Raw genomic sequence first — 16,268 nt, 5'->3', positions numbered from 1 at the left:
TTGGGTCTAATAGTGAAAAATGGCACTTTTGGCCCTACAGGGACCAAACCAGGCATCGCCCACGATGCGGCTATCTCGCGATTGGTGCGGAATATGTTCCTTTATATCCCTGCAAAGTTTGGGCGATGTGGCTCAACATCTTGGTTAAGCCCGGGCACTTGTTTTAACGCTAAAACAAAGTTGCAAAACACTAAAAATTGGACTTAAGGGTCTATTATTTGCTCAAAGGTCCCGTATACTTATATAAATGGAAAAGGCTCAAAAAATACAATTTTTTGGTATATATAACTTTGTGATCGGACGAAAATTGTTGCCAGGGCGAAACTTTACACATTTCAGCGAAAGCTCAAAAACACTAAAAAGTGATCTTTAGGAGAATATGTATTACCTGTGGATCCAATATGATCATACTGTTCGAAAGATCTAAAAAAATGCAAAATTTTGGTATATAAAGCTTGGTGTTTGGACAAAAACTCGATTTGTTGTTAATTATAGAAGAAAGTGCAAACGTTCGTCGGGCCATCTCCTGCCTAACAAGGGCTTTGCTTCGCTTTGCTTGTTAATTATTTTGCAACTATCCGGTGCTGTGGGGGGATGCTCGACGTCCTCCCGGGCGGCGAAACGTTTACGCTGACGTTGGAATCGCTGGGCGGCGCGCCTAGCAGCTCTGGCCAGCTTCTGACAACGCCACCCAGGGGTAAGCGTGCCTCTTTTCAGAGCATACGCTGAGAATCCAAACGTTTAGAGTGTAGCGTCAATTGGAGGGATGCGTCTTAACCCGCGGTTTCATCGCACCGAATGATGCGATACTTTGGTACTACACGCGCACTGAGAAAACCTTACAAACTTTTTAGGCCTTACAAAGAAAAGCAGTTTGTTATAACCAAGTATTTTGAGCATACACATGTTTACAAAGAAAATACTTCGTGAACTACGAACTATTTCTTCGTATAACAAAGTAATTTATTTTGTATAATGTATGCTCAAATTACTTCGTATACGAAGTATACGGTTTAAGGTTTCAGGTATAAGGTATAAGGTAAGGTATAAGGTAAGGTATAAGGTTTCAAGCGTTCGAGGAGCAATGCCCCCCCATTTCCCTTCGCGTTTGCGTGAACCATCTCGGTGAAACAACGCAATGCCAGCGAATTGGGCCCTGACTGCTGTCCGTTGGCAGCACCCAGCCCGGTCTCGTTCGACATCGTGGACAGCGACCACACGGAGCTCTGCGACGGCCAGTTGGCGAGGGACTTGACCATCGTGGGCTACCCGCCGTGCGAGTCCAACGGCGGGCCCATCGAGACGTACGCCGTGACCCTGACGTACACCAGCGAAGACAGGGAAGGCCAGCCCCAAGTCTCGCAGAGATTCAACATCCAGCCGGTAGGAGGCGCAGCCAGTCGTGTAAATTTTGTCAGAATGTCAAAAAAAAAAATGTCTGAAATCCTGATCAAAATTCGCGCACCTCTGAAAGCTGAAATTCTGAGCTTTTTGAGCTTTTGCTGAAATGTGTAAAGTTTCGCCCTGGCAACAATTTTCGTCCGATCACAAAGTTATATATACCAAAAAATTGCATTTTTTGAGCCCTTTCCATTTATATACGTAAATGGGACCTTTGAGTAAACAATAGACCCTTAAATCCAATTTTTAGTGTTTTGCAACTTTGTTTTAGCGTCAAAACAAGTGCCCGGGCTTAACCAAGATGTTGAGCCACATCGCCCAGACTTTGCAGGAATATAAAGGAACATATTCCGCACCCATCGCGAGATAGCCGCATCGTGGGCGATGCCTGGTTTGGTCCCTGTAGGGCCAAAAGTGCCATTTTTCACTATTAGACCCAAGTTTGGAGCCTCCAAAGAGATGGAAGGTGACGTCACCAGACCCCAGCATTGTGGGATCTCTTTTCTATTATGGTCAACTGCAAACAAAACCATACGCCGCTTAATTCTGGGATTTTCGACCCACCCTAATCCACACCGTCGTGGATACGTAGACAGACCGCTCAGCTGCAATTCTTTTTCAACGATGACGCTCTGGCCCAGCGCCCAGTAGATCCGCTCTTGTCTCGCAAGCGGCAGGTTTGTGGATCGACGCCAGTGGTCTCTCTTTTGCTGCTGCGGCCGGCGATGCGGCAGCTCTTTGCCGATATTTTGTCTTTGCCATCTGGGCATCTTTTTAAGGTCGTTTAAAACGACGTCGGCCGGCCAGAGACTGCCGAAACGTCCACAAAATATCCGAATATTTTGTCGACATCTTGCTGACACAGTCCAAACATAATCCAGGTATTTTTCAAACGCCTGCGCGTTACTTTGGTCATAAAATATTTAGCAGCTGTATAAAAGCCGTCCATTTCTACCCGGGAAGCTTCTCCCATCACAGCGCACCGCCTGCACTTCGCCGGGTAGCGCTAGTGGCCAAACCATACGTCGCACGTGACTAAGAGTGAAAATTTGCTCTCATTTTCACTAAAATAAAATCCATTTTTCAACTTAAAACGGCTCTGGAGCCTAAACCAAAAATCGTAGACTGTTTCCGTGACCGCCATTTGAAAGAGCAACCTTTTTTCTATCAAAATACATGGGTTTAGATTTTTTGTGAAGCAAAGCAAAAGTTTGGCAGGCCTCTAAAACACTAAAAGCGGAGAAAAAAACACTTTTTTGAGCGTAGAATGGACCCAGTTCCGTTACCATTCGCTAAAAACGCATCCCGTAGGGTTCTTTCGGTCGGCCTGGATCCCGAGAAAAAAAAAGTCTCCGGGGGCAACAAGCTAGGACCAACACCGGATGCGCAGGGCTTCAAATACTCCAAAGTTGTATTTTGTTTAAAATTACGTCAAATTTACAACTTTCAGCCATTGTAGCGACCCCTAAATATTTTTCGATCGGTCTCAAATTTGGTTTGCGGTGGTTTTAGGTAGGAATGAACCCTTTTCCGGGTGTGCCGGTATGGAATTCAAAAAAACGTGCATTTCAATACCCCTTACCACAGAAAAAGATCATAGCAAACTTTTACTGCGGCTTATAGAAAAATAATACTATGGTCTACAGAAAAGAGGAAAGAGTGGGGCGAAGCGGGGGATGAGGGAAAGGCTGCGCAGGTGCCGGCAGGAGCCGCCTCAAGCAGCGGCAGGCGCCAGCAGTCCTCCCTTGTCCCTGTAGCCCCTGCAGACCGGGGGGTAGGCACGCCCGCACTGCATACCTGTCCAGCGGGCTGCCTACCCTCTACACTGCAGGGGCTCCATCTCGGCCGGATAGCAGGTTGGCTCCTGGCGTGGAATCTCAATGTGTGAGGCAGGGGCTGCTTGAAGAGATTTCAGTTATGAAGCTCCCTGACGACTGTTCAAATCTCTCACATCTACCTCTTCAACCCTTCAGAGAATGTATGCTGAACACTAAGCATTTCATTCCTGTAACAAAAAAATAAAAAAAGATGTTATTTATTTAACATGATATCGAAATTTTATTTAGAGACAAGCTTCAATACTCGAGGCGAATCTATGATTGTTCATTTCACTGCATGTTCATGGCAATAGGTGCATTAGCGAAGTTCCAGAAAAGCCTTGGAATTTATCATGCATGGACTTCTGTTACAGTTCCTGGAGCTAACAGTGGCAGTGATGTTGTCTTTACTGCAAAGACTACAGCTGCTGTGAAAGGGTGCTCAACACTGGCTACTTGCGTCACTCTTGGTGTTTTACCTGGAGCTTCCACTGCTTTGTCCACCCTGCGACTACGATTGCTGCACCTCACGAGCTGTATTTTCCTGCAACTTGACTTATCATTTGCTTTTGACTGCTTCTGCGATGCATGTAGTGTAGTTGCTGTCAGCTTTAAACAACTCCTAGATGAAGAACAAAACCATTGTAAGATTAAAAATTTAATAAAATATTTGGCTGGAACCTTAATAATTTTGTTATGAATGTAAGAAAAACAAACCTGAATCCATGATAAAAAATGTGCTCTCCCAATCTTTATTTGAGGGGAACTCGTGGTTTAGCATAGAGACAGTCTTTTGACTCTGTTTCAGTGCAGAGGTACAAGCTAAAAATAAGATGAAACAAAACATCAATGGGAGAAAGAAAAAGAAATATAAATTTTATTTAAAGGCTTTCTTTTGAAAAAAATTTACTCACTTGTAACTCACTACTGTCCTCAATTAAATTGTTGTGCTTCCACTAAACTTCCGCCTGGGTTACTGCTTCTGGTTGCACTGATTTTCACAACTCCATCTTGAATCTTCACCGTCATTCTGCATTCATGTGTGGAACAAAGCACAAACTTTGCCTCTGTAAAGAAGAAGAGATAACGACAATACAAGTCAAAATGTGGTGAAATAGGGTGTATAACTTCAATGAAAATAGGTGTTTAGGGTGCTGACCTGAGATGCTCATTTCTGGTGTGATAGAGATTTGAAATTTAAATTTGTGACTCAGGGGAAAAAACATCTGAAAGGCACTAGAAAAAGAAAAGAAATTTATTGGATAATGTTGACTTAGACCACTAACTTAAGTTCGCTAATTATACTCACCAACCCATGGGAAAAGTTCGTTTCAATAAAGCTCAACCAGACGTGATTGCAAGTTTGCCGCAGTTTAGAAAAGGTCATGGAGTCCTCATTGCAGTTTGTATGGGTCCTGAAAGCAAAGAGATCAGTTAACACAAGTAATAAAACTCTTAAAACTAGATGCAATTAAAAATCGTACCTACATTTTACTCACCAACCCATGGGAAAAGTTCGTTTCAATAAAGCTCAACCAGACGTGATTGCAAGTTTGCCGCAGTTTAGAAAAGGTCATGGAGTCCTCATTGCAGTTTGTATGGGTCCTGAAAGCAAAGAGATCAGTTAACACAAGTAATAAAACTCTTAAAACTAGATGCAATTAAAAATCGTACCTACATTTCCCTTTAAATTTTTCTTTGACAACAAATTATTGTTGTCAGTGTTCTGTTTTCCATGCTAATTAAAAACCAAACGGCCTGGTAGTTTCAAGACAAGAGAATACAACTTTGCGCTGAGCCAGAATGCTTCAAACTACATTGACCATACCTGCAACAAAAAAGGGTAAAGAGAAATACAAGGATAATTCAATATTCAAAGCATTGTGGTCAGAAATAATAGTAACATTAAGAACATCAATGTATATTGATTAAAATGAAGAACGGGCTTGAAACCTAAGGGCGCTACTACAACCAACTCATCAATCATCACTCATTATTTTTCACTTTGACTTTCGAGTACTTTTGGATGAGCGTTACCAAGGAATGAAAATAGCTGTCTTAAATCTAGTAAGGTCCTGCAGCACAGCAAGCTGCAAGACCCTACTTGATTTTGGACAGCTATTTTCATTCCTTGGAAAACGCTCATCCGAAAGTACTCGAAAGTCACAGTGAAAAGCAATGAGTAATGAGTTGATTGCAGTGGCACCTTAAATACTTCAATTGAAGTACAGGCGAAATTTGTATGCAACGGTTTCTGAATAAAAATCTCGTGGAAACAGACCCAATTTACCACAAAATTCTTTAGGGAGTAATGCATTGCTTGGGCAAAGTAAACCTAACCTGAGTTGAACACAACAGGTGTTTTTTTTCGATAGAACACCCTCCATTGCATCAGAGCAAACAACTTATGAGAATGCATTGTTTCTGAGTATCAATAATTTTCATAGAAATCACAGCTAAAAGAATTAGAACAGCAAACATTTCTTTCTAAAGATAGAGAAGCCACAAGCAGCCACTTACAGATTCCGTCTGCTGCGCCGGCCGGGTCCTGCGGCCACTGCGTTGCAGGCCGGTAAATTTAAAAGACACAACTTCTCAATGCAAACTTTAGTTTTCACTGGGAAAGTGTTGTTTTAAACAGATCGCGTAATGTATAAAGTGATGTCTTGTTTACAATTCACTCAGTAGTGTTTTGACTGACAAAACAACAAAAATAGTGGACGAGCATAGGGCTCGTTCATTACGCGAAATATGGCGGTACGAAAGTATGACAATTTCACGAACTGAGACCAGCAGACGACGCCAGTAGACGCTCAAAACTAGCAATATTTAAAAACCCTGATGATTTTTTACCAGATCTATGTTGAGAGTTCGTTCCTCAGCACACAAACAGTACTCCGTAACCTTAATTCTTCAATATTTCCTTCAAAGGTTCGAATAAAGGTGGTAAATCGTGGCCTGACCCTCCAGCCCTGTTTGAACTGCCGCGCCTCTTTTCTGTCAAGCCTAGTTTCAGAAAGTATCAACTAAGCTCTCTGAAGCACTTGGTGAAAGAGCAAACTTTCTGTTTCTAGACAGCGTTTTGTTTTGCTCGAGAGGCAGATAATTTGCAAGATTCGATCAATTTCTTTGGCGTCGGCTGCTCCAGACTCAGTTCGCGAGAGAACGTTTTCGTGTCCTTTACCCGGCAGTGACATAACGGTACGCCAATGCACGAGCCCTATAGCAGAAAAGTTAGGCCCTTAGGGTTTCATCCGCTAGATGTCGTTAGCGTCGCACAATTTTTCAAGTTTTTTGGTTTATTTGAACGAAACTGCTATGCAAGAGTTGCAATAAGTTTTTAAATTTTAAGAAACCTTGTTTAATGTAAGTAAATTGATTCAATCAATGTCAAATCAGTGTCAAAAGGTAAAAAAAACTTCTGTCAGCGTCTGTTTGCCAAGGCAGCAGCTTTTTCGTTTCGCCAGATTTTTCATAATATCGTTCCATGCAATTTCTCATATTTGATGGTCAGTTGTCTCGCTGCGTCGGTGGCGCGTATTTCCTCCAAGTCCATCAAGACATTCAAGCGAAGTACATTATGGAGGCACTGAGCTCTGAGCAGCTTTTCTGTACCCTTAAACAATATGCGGAATCTTCATCAGCAGTGATTGGACTAGATGATGATATCAGTTCAGCGTTGACTACCTTGAAAGGTAACTTTTCAATTTGTTTCGGAGTGTGTCTGTTTCATGCATTTCTCTTTGAGTCCCCTCACACTTTCACAAAATTCCTTTCAGATCAAAGGATCAATGGAAAAAATGCAATAAAATTAACTACCCAAGACTTCTTTAACCTTGGGATTCCTTATGGAGTTGCCATGGACCTGAAGGCTTTGATTGATGCAGTTGTAAGTACACCCACTCTTATGATGCTTGTATGTGAGTTTTCTGATTTTGATCTCATGTCTTTTTGCTCAGAAGGAGGATATGTTATCTGATAAAACTATCAAATCATCAAAGGGTGCACTTGGTTCTCTGGTACAACTCCATCATTTCCTAATCTATTTAATTGTAGTTCATTTGCTAAGTTCCTAGTTGACGCTACCTGCATTGAATTTTACTTTGTTTGCAGGAAGCCCAACAAAGTACAGATGATCACGGTGACAAGTATGAAGAGATAATGAAATATTTCTCCACCGAAGAATTCATGGAAATGAGTGAATATGATAAGGAAGTTCACATGAACATCAAGCGGAAGTATGAAGCAACCACCGCTAAAGGTTTGAATGACAAACTGCTGCCTTTTGCTAGGACTTTTAACATGTATTAGAAAAACATAACATCAGATTGGTCTCATTTCTTAATTGTTATGCGTATTTCCTGCATTTTAGCTCCACTTGGAATGGTTGTGCCTATTCCCCAGTTCATGCAACCAAAGAAGAAGTTGAAAATAACGGATAATGTAAGTGATACTTGCCAAATTTTAATGGATAAATTAAGTTTTTTCTCTCTGTTGTTGAGATCTTTGTTTTGCAGAGGAACAACCAGGATGCAGGTTCAAGTCGAGAAAGTTTCAGTTCTGGAGCAGAATTTTTTGCAAATCAGTCATTTGCTCAGCAGCAGAAACAATTGGCTCAGCAAGATAAAACCGTTTCCAAACCCAAAGTTCTGTCTGAATGCCAGAATAAGCCAATTTTAAAGAAGGTTAAGCCAAAATTAAAAGAAGATGACTTTGTTGCCAAGCTTCCATCAGTAAGTTAACTTATTACTAGTAGCTATGCTACCAAGTCAGTGGACTCATGATATTCTCACTAAAGTTCTTGTGACAGTTACTTTTTTAATGGTATTGGATGAGAGAAAATAGCAAACAAGTAGGAAAAAAATATTTTTCTTAATGTACTTTAGAAGCAGCGTTACTAAGGAATGAAAAGAGCTTCTTTAAATCTGTTAATTATAAGAAGCAGAGCTAGGTTTATAGAAGCAACAGAACAAAAGTTTAATATCTTAAGTTACACGATTAAGCTAATCTGTCACTGCAGATCCCTTCAAATAAACCAAATGGGTAGTTGCTGCCATGACAATTATCTTTCATACCGGAAGGCATCAACCTTTCTGTCTTTGCTTCTCTGAAGCTTGTTCTACTCCTTATACTTTCGAAATGTAAGCTCTTGCCACTCCTTGATAAGGCACAATGAAAAGTGCACAAAGAACAGTTATTTCTTACAATTCGCTTATATACTTTCTGAATACTCAGAAATATAATTTTTCAACTTCATCGTCTCAATGTTGTTGAGTGAGAATATGATAAGCAATGACCGTAGTCCATGCTTATTGTTGTAGTACCTTTAACTTTAACTTTTTCTTTCTAGTATGACATTGACAGCATTCTGTCAAAAACAAAGGGGAGGAATATAAGAGAGCTTGAAAAGTCCCTCAAAGAAAACGCCATTCTCACAACAGCTCACTCTAAACTACTGATCAGAACTCTGGTTCTTCGGGTCTTCTGTGGAAGTGATGGGTACCCTTCTATTGTTTTTATTATTGGACATAAAATTTTCTTTATAATATTGCTTTTAATTATGACTGGATTTTTTGCAGCTCTTACAATAGCAGTGTGACATCAGATCAGAAGGAAGGATTGGCTGCTTCAATTGTGAAGAGATTTCCATTTTTTGCAGATACCACAGATAAGGGAAAGTGGACCTGGGTGAGTAGTAAGGGGTGTCTTATCATAGTTTTAAATGATGCTGTTTTTTTAAGTTTACATAATTCAGTATTTTTTGTTCTTTCCCCCAGTGGCGTGTTTATGATAGGAAAATGAATAGGGGTAGAATTCCCAATGTCATATCCCACCTACAAAGAAAGGGAGATGATAAGGATTGCGCTGCTGAACCAGATAATGAAGATGATCCAGACTCGATTAATGATGGTGCTAGCACATCACCTGGTGCCAGTGCACCTGCCTCAAAAGTTGATGATGTGAGTCAAAGCAAAACAATTACTGCTCAATGCCAGTTTAAACAGAACTTGAAACAATTATTTAAACAAGAGCAGGTAAAGTTTTTTTTCCTTACTGTTTACTGATTCTGTGTTTTTTATTTCCCTTTTCTTCAAGTTCTTTTGGCTGAGTCTTGTGGTTCCCAATGCTGGAGAACGCAAAAACATTCTAAAAGGGATGAAAGACAGTTTTGCGGCAAGAAAGGCTTGGATTCAAAGCACTCACCCAACTATCAATGATGTACTAGACAAATTCCCTCATCTTGTTTCATATGATGGAGAACTTGTAAGTTCTATATCTCTTGTGCTTGCAGTAATATATTTTTCATTTGTTAATTCTTCACATTAATTAATTTCAGATTGAAGAAGAGTTCAAATTATTACATCCAGATTTGAACCATTCGGCTTTGCTTCAAACCCTGCCAGTTTTTATTTCGAAGCTAAAAAGCTTTGAAACTTTGCCACCTCTTGATGACGACATAACAAACGGCAAGTCACTTATAGGATTTTACCGTACTAAGATTATCGTTCTTATGTAAAGCACTATTCAACCTGTTTGCTTGCTTCTTTTTAGATGATATCCAAGGATGTCTTTGGATTGTAGAGAAAATGCCATGGCAGAATTTGAGCAGGTTTGGGAGAGGCAAAAAGGAGAAATTTGAACTTGAAAATCTAGCCAAAATAATCCCTGTAAGTTGATATTCTTTTTTCTATGATCTCTTTTATCTCATTGTTACTGAATTACAAAATTTAATCTCTCCTTTTTCAGGCTGGCACAGATGTGAGAACCATCATCGAACAGAAAAGGATTGCTTCTACTGGGCCAGTGCAGCCCTACCTCATTGTTCTCATGCCAGGGGCAACTATAACAAGAATGTTTGCCGTTGCTGACAACAAAACCATCAAGATTGAATCCTCGTCATTTGTAAAGGGACTTGATGTGCTTTTCAAAATGTATCATGTCTTTGATGTGAATTACCCTAAGGGATGGACTCGCTTCTTTGAATTTCTTGAGTGGGGATTCTACAAGCTTAATCAGAACAAATTGACAAATACTATGAAGGATTTGCTCATGAGGGTAGAATCACAGGGTACTGTTTGAATTTATCAAAGATCCGTGTTTAGAAAAGTACTGTATAATTCTTTCTTGTGTATTAAACAGTAATAATCATTCATGAAGTATGAAATAATGACAGTGTTTTGTCAACATGTTTTTTTTTCTTTGCTATAGCAAAAGTGATTCTATTGTGATAATTATATATTATGGAAAAAAGGGGAGGTCTGTTTAATAAAAAGAAAACTACTTTACTAATCACACGTTTAATTAGATTCTCCCTCTCTTTCTGTCCCTTCACAGAAAACAAAGCAACATACAGAATGCTATGTCTGCATACTTAAAGAACTAAACTTAAACAGAACTTTGGCAATTAAATTAGGTACTCCCCTCTCTCTCTCTCTCGCTCTTCAGAACCATCACAGAAAACACAAGCATCATTAAGAATACCTAATCTGCACACCTAACTAAACCTGGAAGAATTTTGATTGACAGTTAAATTTTGTACTCCCTCTCTCTCTCTCTCTCTCTCTCTCTCTCTCTCTTTCTGTACCATCTCAGAAAATACAAGTAGAATTCAAAAAACTTTATCTGCTAAGAGCTAGAACTAAACATACAAAGAACTTTGATAATTCTAACAAACCTAACATAAATTAAGAGGAATGAAGTCCTAAGGCTTTGGCACTTGAATTTGACACATAAACTAAGCCCAATTTGGTATCTTTAGGGAACAATATCTCCGGGAAAGGGCTATAATGCTATGAAGGAAAACAAAATGCTTGTCACAGGACAATAATAAATAATAAATTAGTACAAAAATTCAGGTACTGCGGGATAACTGTACAAATTCACACATTCTTTAGAAAATGAGAAACCTTGGGGCAATGTGGGTGATCCTTTGATTGAAAGGATTCCAGGGTGCATAGGATCCATGATGCTGTAACGATTTGTGGGCCACAAGCATTGGTTCATTAACAGGACATGCTTTGATGCGATAAGCACAATATCTTCTGACAAACTCTTCTGTTTCCCATTTTACTATGACAAAATAGACTGTTTCTTCATGAACATAAACGTGCTGAATTATTGCAAAGCAGGGGGATGCATCAGCTATCACAAAGAGCCCTGCACGATAGTCTTCACCAGCAATGACTACTGACTGAACGCTGAAGACGATTGACTCTTCTTGGAGACCCTTCGCCATTAAGAGTGCAGCATGTTGAGAATCTCTGACAGTGGTCTCTGATGGTGAATGAAGTTCTATTTCTTCTGCACGATAGGTGCTTTTCAACATAGCACAAAGCGTGCTTATCTGGTGCATTTGAGCCATACTCATAGGAATGTTGATGAAATTACAACACACTGCTGCATACTTGCAAAAGATGTGATGCCTCCCCTCATATCTGGCGCACCAATATAGAATTAAAGGCCCAAATTTCCTTAACATGGCACAAAAATGGGCCATGTGGTGCAATTTATTTATAGGCTTCACTTTCCTTGCAGGCGTAGCAGCACGCACAAAAGCTCTGGGAGGAGCAGGCTCCTCAACTTCCTCAGGTTCATCAACATCCTCTTCTTCCTCTTCTTCTCCCTCTTCATCATCGACAACATCCCCAACATACAAAGTTTGGAAAAGGCGAAGGAAACTTGAAATCTGCTCATCCAATCTGTCACTATCTAGAAGTCGGTGTGCTCTAGAGAATAAAATCAACATGATCTCTTGAAGAAAGTTCACTAATCGAAGGTGAGGATGGTCTTCTGGCACTTCTGGAACTAAAAATCCAAATGCACGAACCAAACACCACATCTGAATACCAGACTGATTCAACTTTCTATTCTTCTTGTTCTTCAATTTCTCTTCAGTAATGTTGACTGATGGGCGGTTCTTACTGTCAGGGATCCCGTAATTGAATGCAGCCACACGAGCGTTAAATACACTCAATGAGAAAAATTTGTCCGTCACAACAAAAGCATACAGTGCCAAGATGATCACCAGATGGCAGACACCTTCAAGCATGTCATGGAAGATGTCAAAAACAGCATCTTCAGGAACAGAGAAGTTTTTGGCTTTCTTTAAGGGACAATCCCTTTTAACGCCACACTCACGGGAAAAGGCTGGTGTAGTTTTCACCTGTTCTACATGAGCTGCAAAAGATTCTGCAGTTCGGGGTTCTCCAACAGTTGTGCAGTCTCGATGCAATTCTTGCCTTGAAATCAAGCAACTGCGACAAAAATGTCTCGCACTTGGGCTCAGAAGTCCTAGGATATCATGAGCAGCCAATGAGTCAGCACAAAGAACTACAAGAGTGGCTCTTATGCAAATCAACTCATCACCTATTCTAACTGTAACTCCTTCGGCGGATTCCAATCTCTTCAAATCTTGGAGAAATGGCTCCAAAATTTTATCAAATCCTTTCATTGCCTTGATGTCTTCAGAATATGCAAGGGCTAGTAGGTACACAGTAGCCAGTTGGGAGTTTTCCACTGGTGGGAAGTTCTGAAGGCTGAAGTAGAAGGCGGCCAACTTATGGATAGATGTTTTGCTCCCAAGAGCATTGGTGACTTCCAGATCATCCCAATTCAGTTGAATGCGTAATGTATGGGGATACTGAGAGATCAGGTCATTCTTCTTCACACTTGAGCCATCTAAATATGAACGCATCACACCATCACTACTTGGTTCTTCTGAATTAATGAGATCTCTCAGCTTGGGATTAGACAATATCAGCTTTAGAGTTTCAATGATGGGAATGTATTCAAAGGTCATTGGAACTTGCGTTGGCTCATACTGATTAGTCTGAGGGTTCAATCTATAATCTGGTCGCCAATCCAAAAACATTGGTACGGGGACCACAAGGCCCATTTCCCGAGCAAAATAATTGAGCTGTTGCTTCATAGTTCTGAGATGAATGAATGGATCTGAGACAACTAGTTCGCTTAAAAGTTGCCTTGAAGCTGGAGTATTGATCTGTTCATTTCTAAAAAAATCAATTAACTTTAACTTGATTAAATTACTAGTATCAACCATCATATTAAAACATTCATGTTGCATTCGTTGAATACTAGCTGTTGTCATTGCACTTTGCCTGAGGTTTAGAACCATTCTTGCGGCAGATCTCGTTAAATCAATGTCTTGAATTGCAGCTTGTAGATTGTCCAAATCTTCACCTCCTCGAGCTTCTCCATCTTGATTATTGCCTCCTTGGTTGTTCCCAGCTTCTTGTTGGTTGCCTGGTCCTTCGTTGTTCCCAGCTTCCTGTTGGTTTTCTGGTACTTGCTGGTTACCAGCCTCTTCGTTGTCTGCTCTGCCTGGCTCTACTTGTAGAAAGTGAATATCTCTGATGTGGCGTAGAAGGGATTTGGGAGCATTGAAGAGGTGTTCGCATTGACCTTGGCCACACTGAATTGGTAAATCATGACCAACTCTCCGGAAATGCAAAGCAAATGGACCAGACCCGACAATGCTGAGGTCACATGCTGAGCACCTGAAAGAAAACAAAAAGGCGAAATGGGTAAGAATAAATCAATTCAATTTTCCAGAATTTAAGAATTTTCTACACGAAGGAATAAATGGATGTGTCACCAATGATATTTGAAAACCTTTTTAATCATAATATTAATTAGTTCTCAGCGTGAATTTAATTGTTATAAGGTTTACTTATTTAAATGTAATGCGCACCTGAACTGGAAGTTCTGTTCCTGCTGGGCCAAGTGTTCTTGCAGGGCCATGGCCATCGTGGAATTGAGTTGGCATTCATTGAAGCTGAAAAGAGAAAGGCAAACTATTTAACATGTTGATTGAAATACAAGATCACAGGATCACAATTAAATAGACCCGAGAGAATAGATAGTTTTAAAGTCAAAAACAATAAATTGGTTATGTGAATTGTAAGCTAAATGTAACACTGAAAGCTGACAAAACACAGTCATGAATGTTGGGGCAGCCCTTTGTGGTGAATGCATAAGCATGGTTTGAACAGCTTTTTCAAATATGAAACTAGTTAGACCAAAATCAATGAGCACAAGTAACTGTTTTGAAGACAAACAAAGAGAAAAAAAAACTGAAGTTTTCATGCCACAACATAATCATATATAGCAATCAACTTGCCATAGAAAATAAACTGTCTGAAAATTAGGTAAGTTGGAAATAATTTACCCATAAAGCAAGCACATACCTAGTTTTCAGAGCTGCAGATACCAGAAGAATGGGCAGGGAAACAAGCAGGAAACTCCAAATCCAAGACAACCTGGAACAGGATACGAGACGGATGAGAGGAAGTACAAAAACAATTAACACGCCACCATTAGGCTTCTCAAGGGATAAGATAAGACATTTAATTGGTTAAAACAAATCATTTGACATGTCAAGATTTACCATCTGAATACTTGTGGGCTTAAATAAATCAAGAAGTTTCAGCCTTTATGAGGTTAACAGATAAAAAGAAAAATAAACAGAACTGTGTCACCAATTTAAAAGAAATGTTACTCATATTCAATAAATTGATTCTTGAAACAAAGTTGTCCCCCTGAAATAAAGTATGAAGAAAGATAAGGTTAACTTAGAGGATGCGTACCTCAGGCCTGAGCTGGAAGTTCTGTTCCCAGACAGCCATGGTGGAATGAAGACGGCATTCATAATCTCATAGACAATCAACGATAATCTGAAAAACAAAGACAAAATTTAAATAAAGCATGGTGATAGACACACAAGATAAATGAAAAAAAGATTAACCGGCCTATGGACTTTAAATTAAAGGCAGCCTTTGGAAAAGTAGTGTTAAATTAATATGATAAATAGCCGGCAGCACGCAACACACAAAGAAGCTGACAAAATACGTAAAGTGGAAACATGGATGTGACCAATCAACTTTCCTATGCTACATAAAGTGAATCACCTGAAACCTAGCCAGCTTGATAAAATTATTTCAAAACGAGTACATACCTAATTTTCTCCTTTCAATGTCATGGAAACCAGAAGAACAGCCAGGACTAGGCCTAGAGAACAATCACAGACTCCGTCCAAATCCAATTCAACCTGCAACACGATACAAGGTAGGTGAGAAGTGGAAGAAATATTTTTAAAAATACAGCTCAAGGGCACTACAGAAATTCAAATAAAATAACAGACAGAGGTGGAACATTCAAAAGCGAGTTAAGTGTTTGATTTCTATAGGTTATGGTGGACAAGACCAAGCTTATAAACATCGACTCGACATACGTGTTATAGCGATGAAGTTATGCCATGCACATTGAATGCAGAGTGACAATAGGCCAAGAAAATTGTCCACAAACCTTCTTGGAGTTAAAATGGACGAAATCCCCACACTTCGCTCTGGTTTAGTCATCTGCTTGCTTCTGTCGCATTCGCACTCCACTGTAACTGCGCTCCGCTCACCCCCTCCCCTCCTGCTCCATCCCCGTTGTAACACCGTCGCTGATAGGCCAGTGTCTTACCCCACCACTCCCAGCTCCAGAGGGAAGACCCAACACTCTAGAGGCCAGACTTCAAAAAAATTAAGATAAAACCCTTACATTTAAAATTGAAAAAAAAAAAAAAAACAGCGTTTTGTCTGTCTCTCTTGCACTCAAGGTGCGTCCTGAACCGCAGCGCAGACTGATTCCGAAAGTCGTTCCCGTCGCCCTGTCCCTCTCACACCTTGACGGCACGGCCCCCAAGTGTGAGAGAGACAGCAAGGAGAGCGAGTCTCGAAATTAGTCTGCAGGTGCGAGAGAGGAAGAGCAACTGGAGCACTGAGCGGCCAGAGCTCAAGTTCTGCGACCACCTGGCAGGCCGGCAGCCGTGCGAGCATCTATGCAAGCAGGGTGGCCTACTCTGCAGGCGTTTGTTTTTTCCGTGGTACACGCAGTATTTTTTTACTATGAGTACCAGATAACTTTTACAACAATCTACAGTAAAAAGATACTATATTCATGAAATACTTTTACTGCACTCAAACTGTAATTTTTCTCTGCAGGTTTTTACTGTGTTTTACAGAAAATAAAGTCAATGAAAGGTTT

The 16,268-nt window shown here is 40.3% G+C and overlaps 3 protein-coding genes and 1 long non-coding RNA gene across 4 annotated transcripts; 3 read left to right on the top strand and 1 right to left on the bottom strand.

The window, feature by feature from the left end:
* The first annotated feature begins 589 nt into the window (after positions 1-589).
* LOC117644064 lies at positions 590-2,339 on the top strand. Its single transcript, XM_034383250.1, has 3 exons — positions 590-697; positions 1,178-1,383; positions 2,283-2,339. The coding sequence occupies exons 1-3, from the start codon at positions 595-597 to the stop codon at positions 2,337-2,339; spliced, it is 366 nt and encodes a 121-aa protein (XP_034239141.1). The 5' UTR covers positions 590-594.
* Positions 2,340-3,019: 680 nt separating this feature from the next.
* LOC117643548 lies at positions 3,020-4,817 on the bottom strand. Its single transcript, XR_004587624.1, has 6 exons — positions 4,528-4,817; positions 4,378-4,454; positions 4,133-4,285; positions 3,936-4,040; positions 3,698-3,840; positions 3,020-3,406 (listed from the first exon to the last, which is right to left on the bottom strand). It is a non-coding gene; the product is annotated as an uncharacterized LOC117643548 (long non-coding RNA).
* Positions 4,818-6,798: 1,981 nt separating this feature from the next.
* Positions 6,799-9,735, top strand: LOC117644063. Its single transcript, XM_034383248.1, has 11 exons — positions 6,799-6,913; positions 6,998-7,107; positions 7,178-7,237; positions 7,332-7,479; positions 7,591-7,661; positions 7,736-7,951; positions 8,569-8,717; positions 8,798-8,906; positions 8,996-9,178; positions 9,315-9,482; positions 9,556-9,735. The coding sequence occupies exons 1-11, from the start codon at positions 6,799-6,801 to the stop codon at positions 9,733-9,735; spliced, it is 1,509 nt and encodes a 502-aa protein (XP_034239139.1).
* A 41-nt stretch (positions 9,736-9,776) lies between these two features.
* On the top strand, positions 9,777-10,381 carry LOC117643914. The gene is made up of 2 exons (XM_034383087.1): positions 9,777-9,886; positions 9,966-10,381. Exons 1-2 carry the CDS (start codon positions 9,806-9,808, stop codon positions 10,296-10,298), a joined length of 414 nt encoding a protein of 137 aa, XP_034238978.1. The 5' UTR covers positions 9,777-9,805; the 3' UTR covers positions 10,299-10,381.
* Positions 10,382-16,268: the final 5,887 nt, after the last annotated feature.

Source organism: Thrips palmi, unplaced genomic scaffold (genome assembly GCF_012932325.1).
Source record: "Thrips palmi isolate BJ-2018 unplaced genomic scaffold, TpBJ-2018v1 HiC_scaffold_17, whole genome shotgun sequence".
NCBI lineage: Eukaryota > Metazoa > Arthropoda > Insecta > Thysanoptera > Thripidae > Thrips > Thrips palmi.
Note: the sequence above shows the minus strand (reverse complement) of the source record. Positions and strands in the feature narration are given on the sequence as shown.

Excerpts from the sequence above, each read along its gene's own strand:
- LOC117644064 (XM_034383250.1), top strand. The coding sequence starts at position 595 with ATGCTCGACGTCCTCCCGGGCGGCGAAACGTTTACGCTGACGTTGGAA. Across the intron at positions 698-1,177 it reads TCTGACAACGCCACCCAGGG|CACCCAGCCCGGTCTCGTTC; the intron begins GTAAGCGTGCCT and ends GTCCGTTGGCAG. Across the intron at positions 1,384-2,282 it reads AGAGATTCAACATCCAGCCG|GTATTTTTCAAACGCCTGCG; the intron begins GTAGGAGGCGCA and ends AACATAATCCAG.
- LOC117644063 (XM_034383248.1), top strand. The coding sequence starts at position 6,799 with ATGGAGGCACTGAGCTCTGAGCAGCTTTTCTGTACCCTTAAACAATAT. Across the intron at positions 7,662-7,735 it reads AGTTGAAAATAACGGATAAT|AGGAACAACCAGGATGCAGG; the intron begins GTAAGTGATACT and ends TTTGTTTTGCAG. Across the intron at positions 8,907-8,995 it reads ATAAGGGAAAGTGGACCTGG|TGGCGTGTTTATGATAGGAA; the intron begins GTGAGTAGTAAG and ends TCTTTCCCCCAG.
- LOC117643914 (XM_034383087.1), top strand. The coding sequence starts at position 9,806 with ATGCCATGGCAGAATTTGAGCAGGTTTGGGAGAGGCAAAAAGGAGAAA. Across the intron at positions 9,887-9,965 it reads ATCTAGCCAAAATAATCCCT|GCTGGCACAGATGTGAGAAC; the intron begins GTAAGTTGATAT and ends CTCCTTTTTCAG.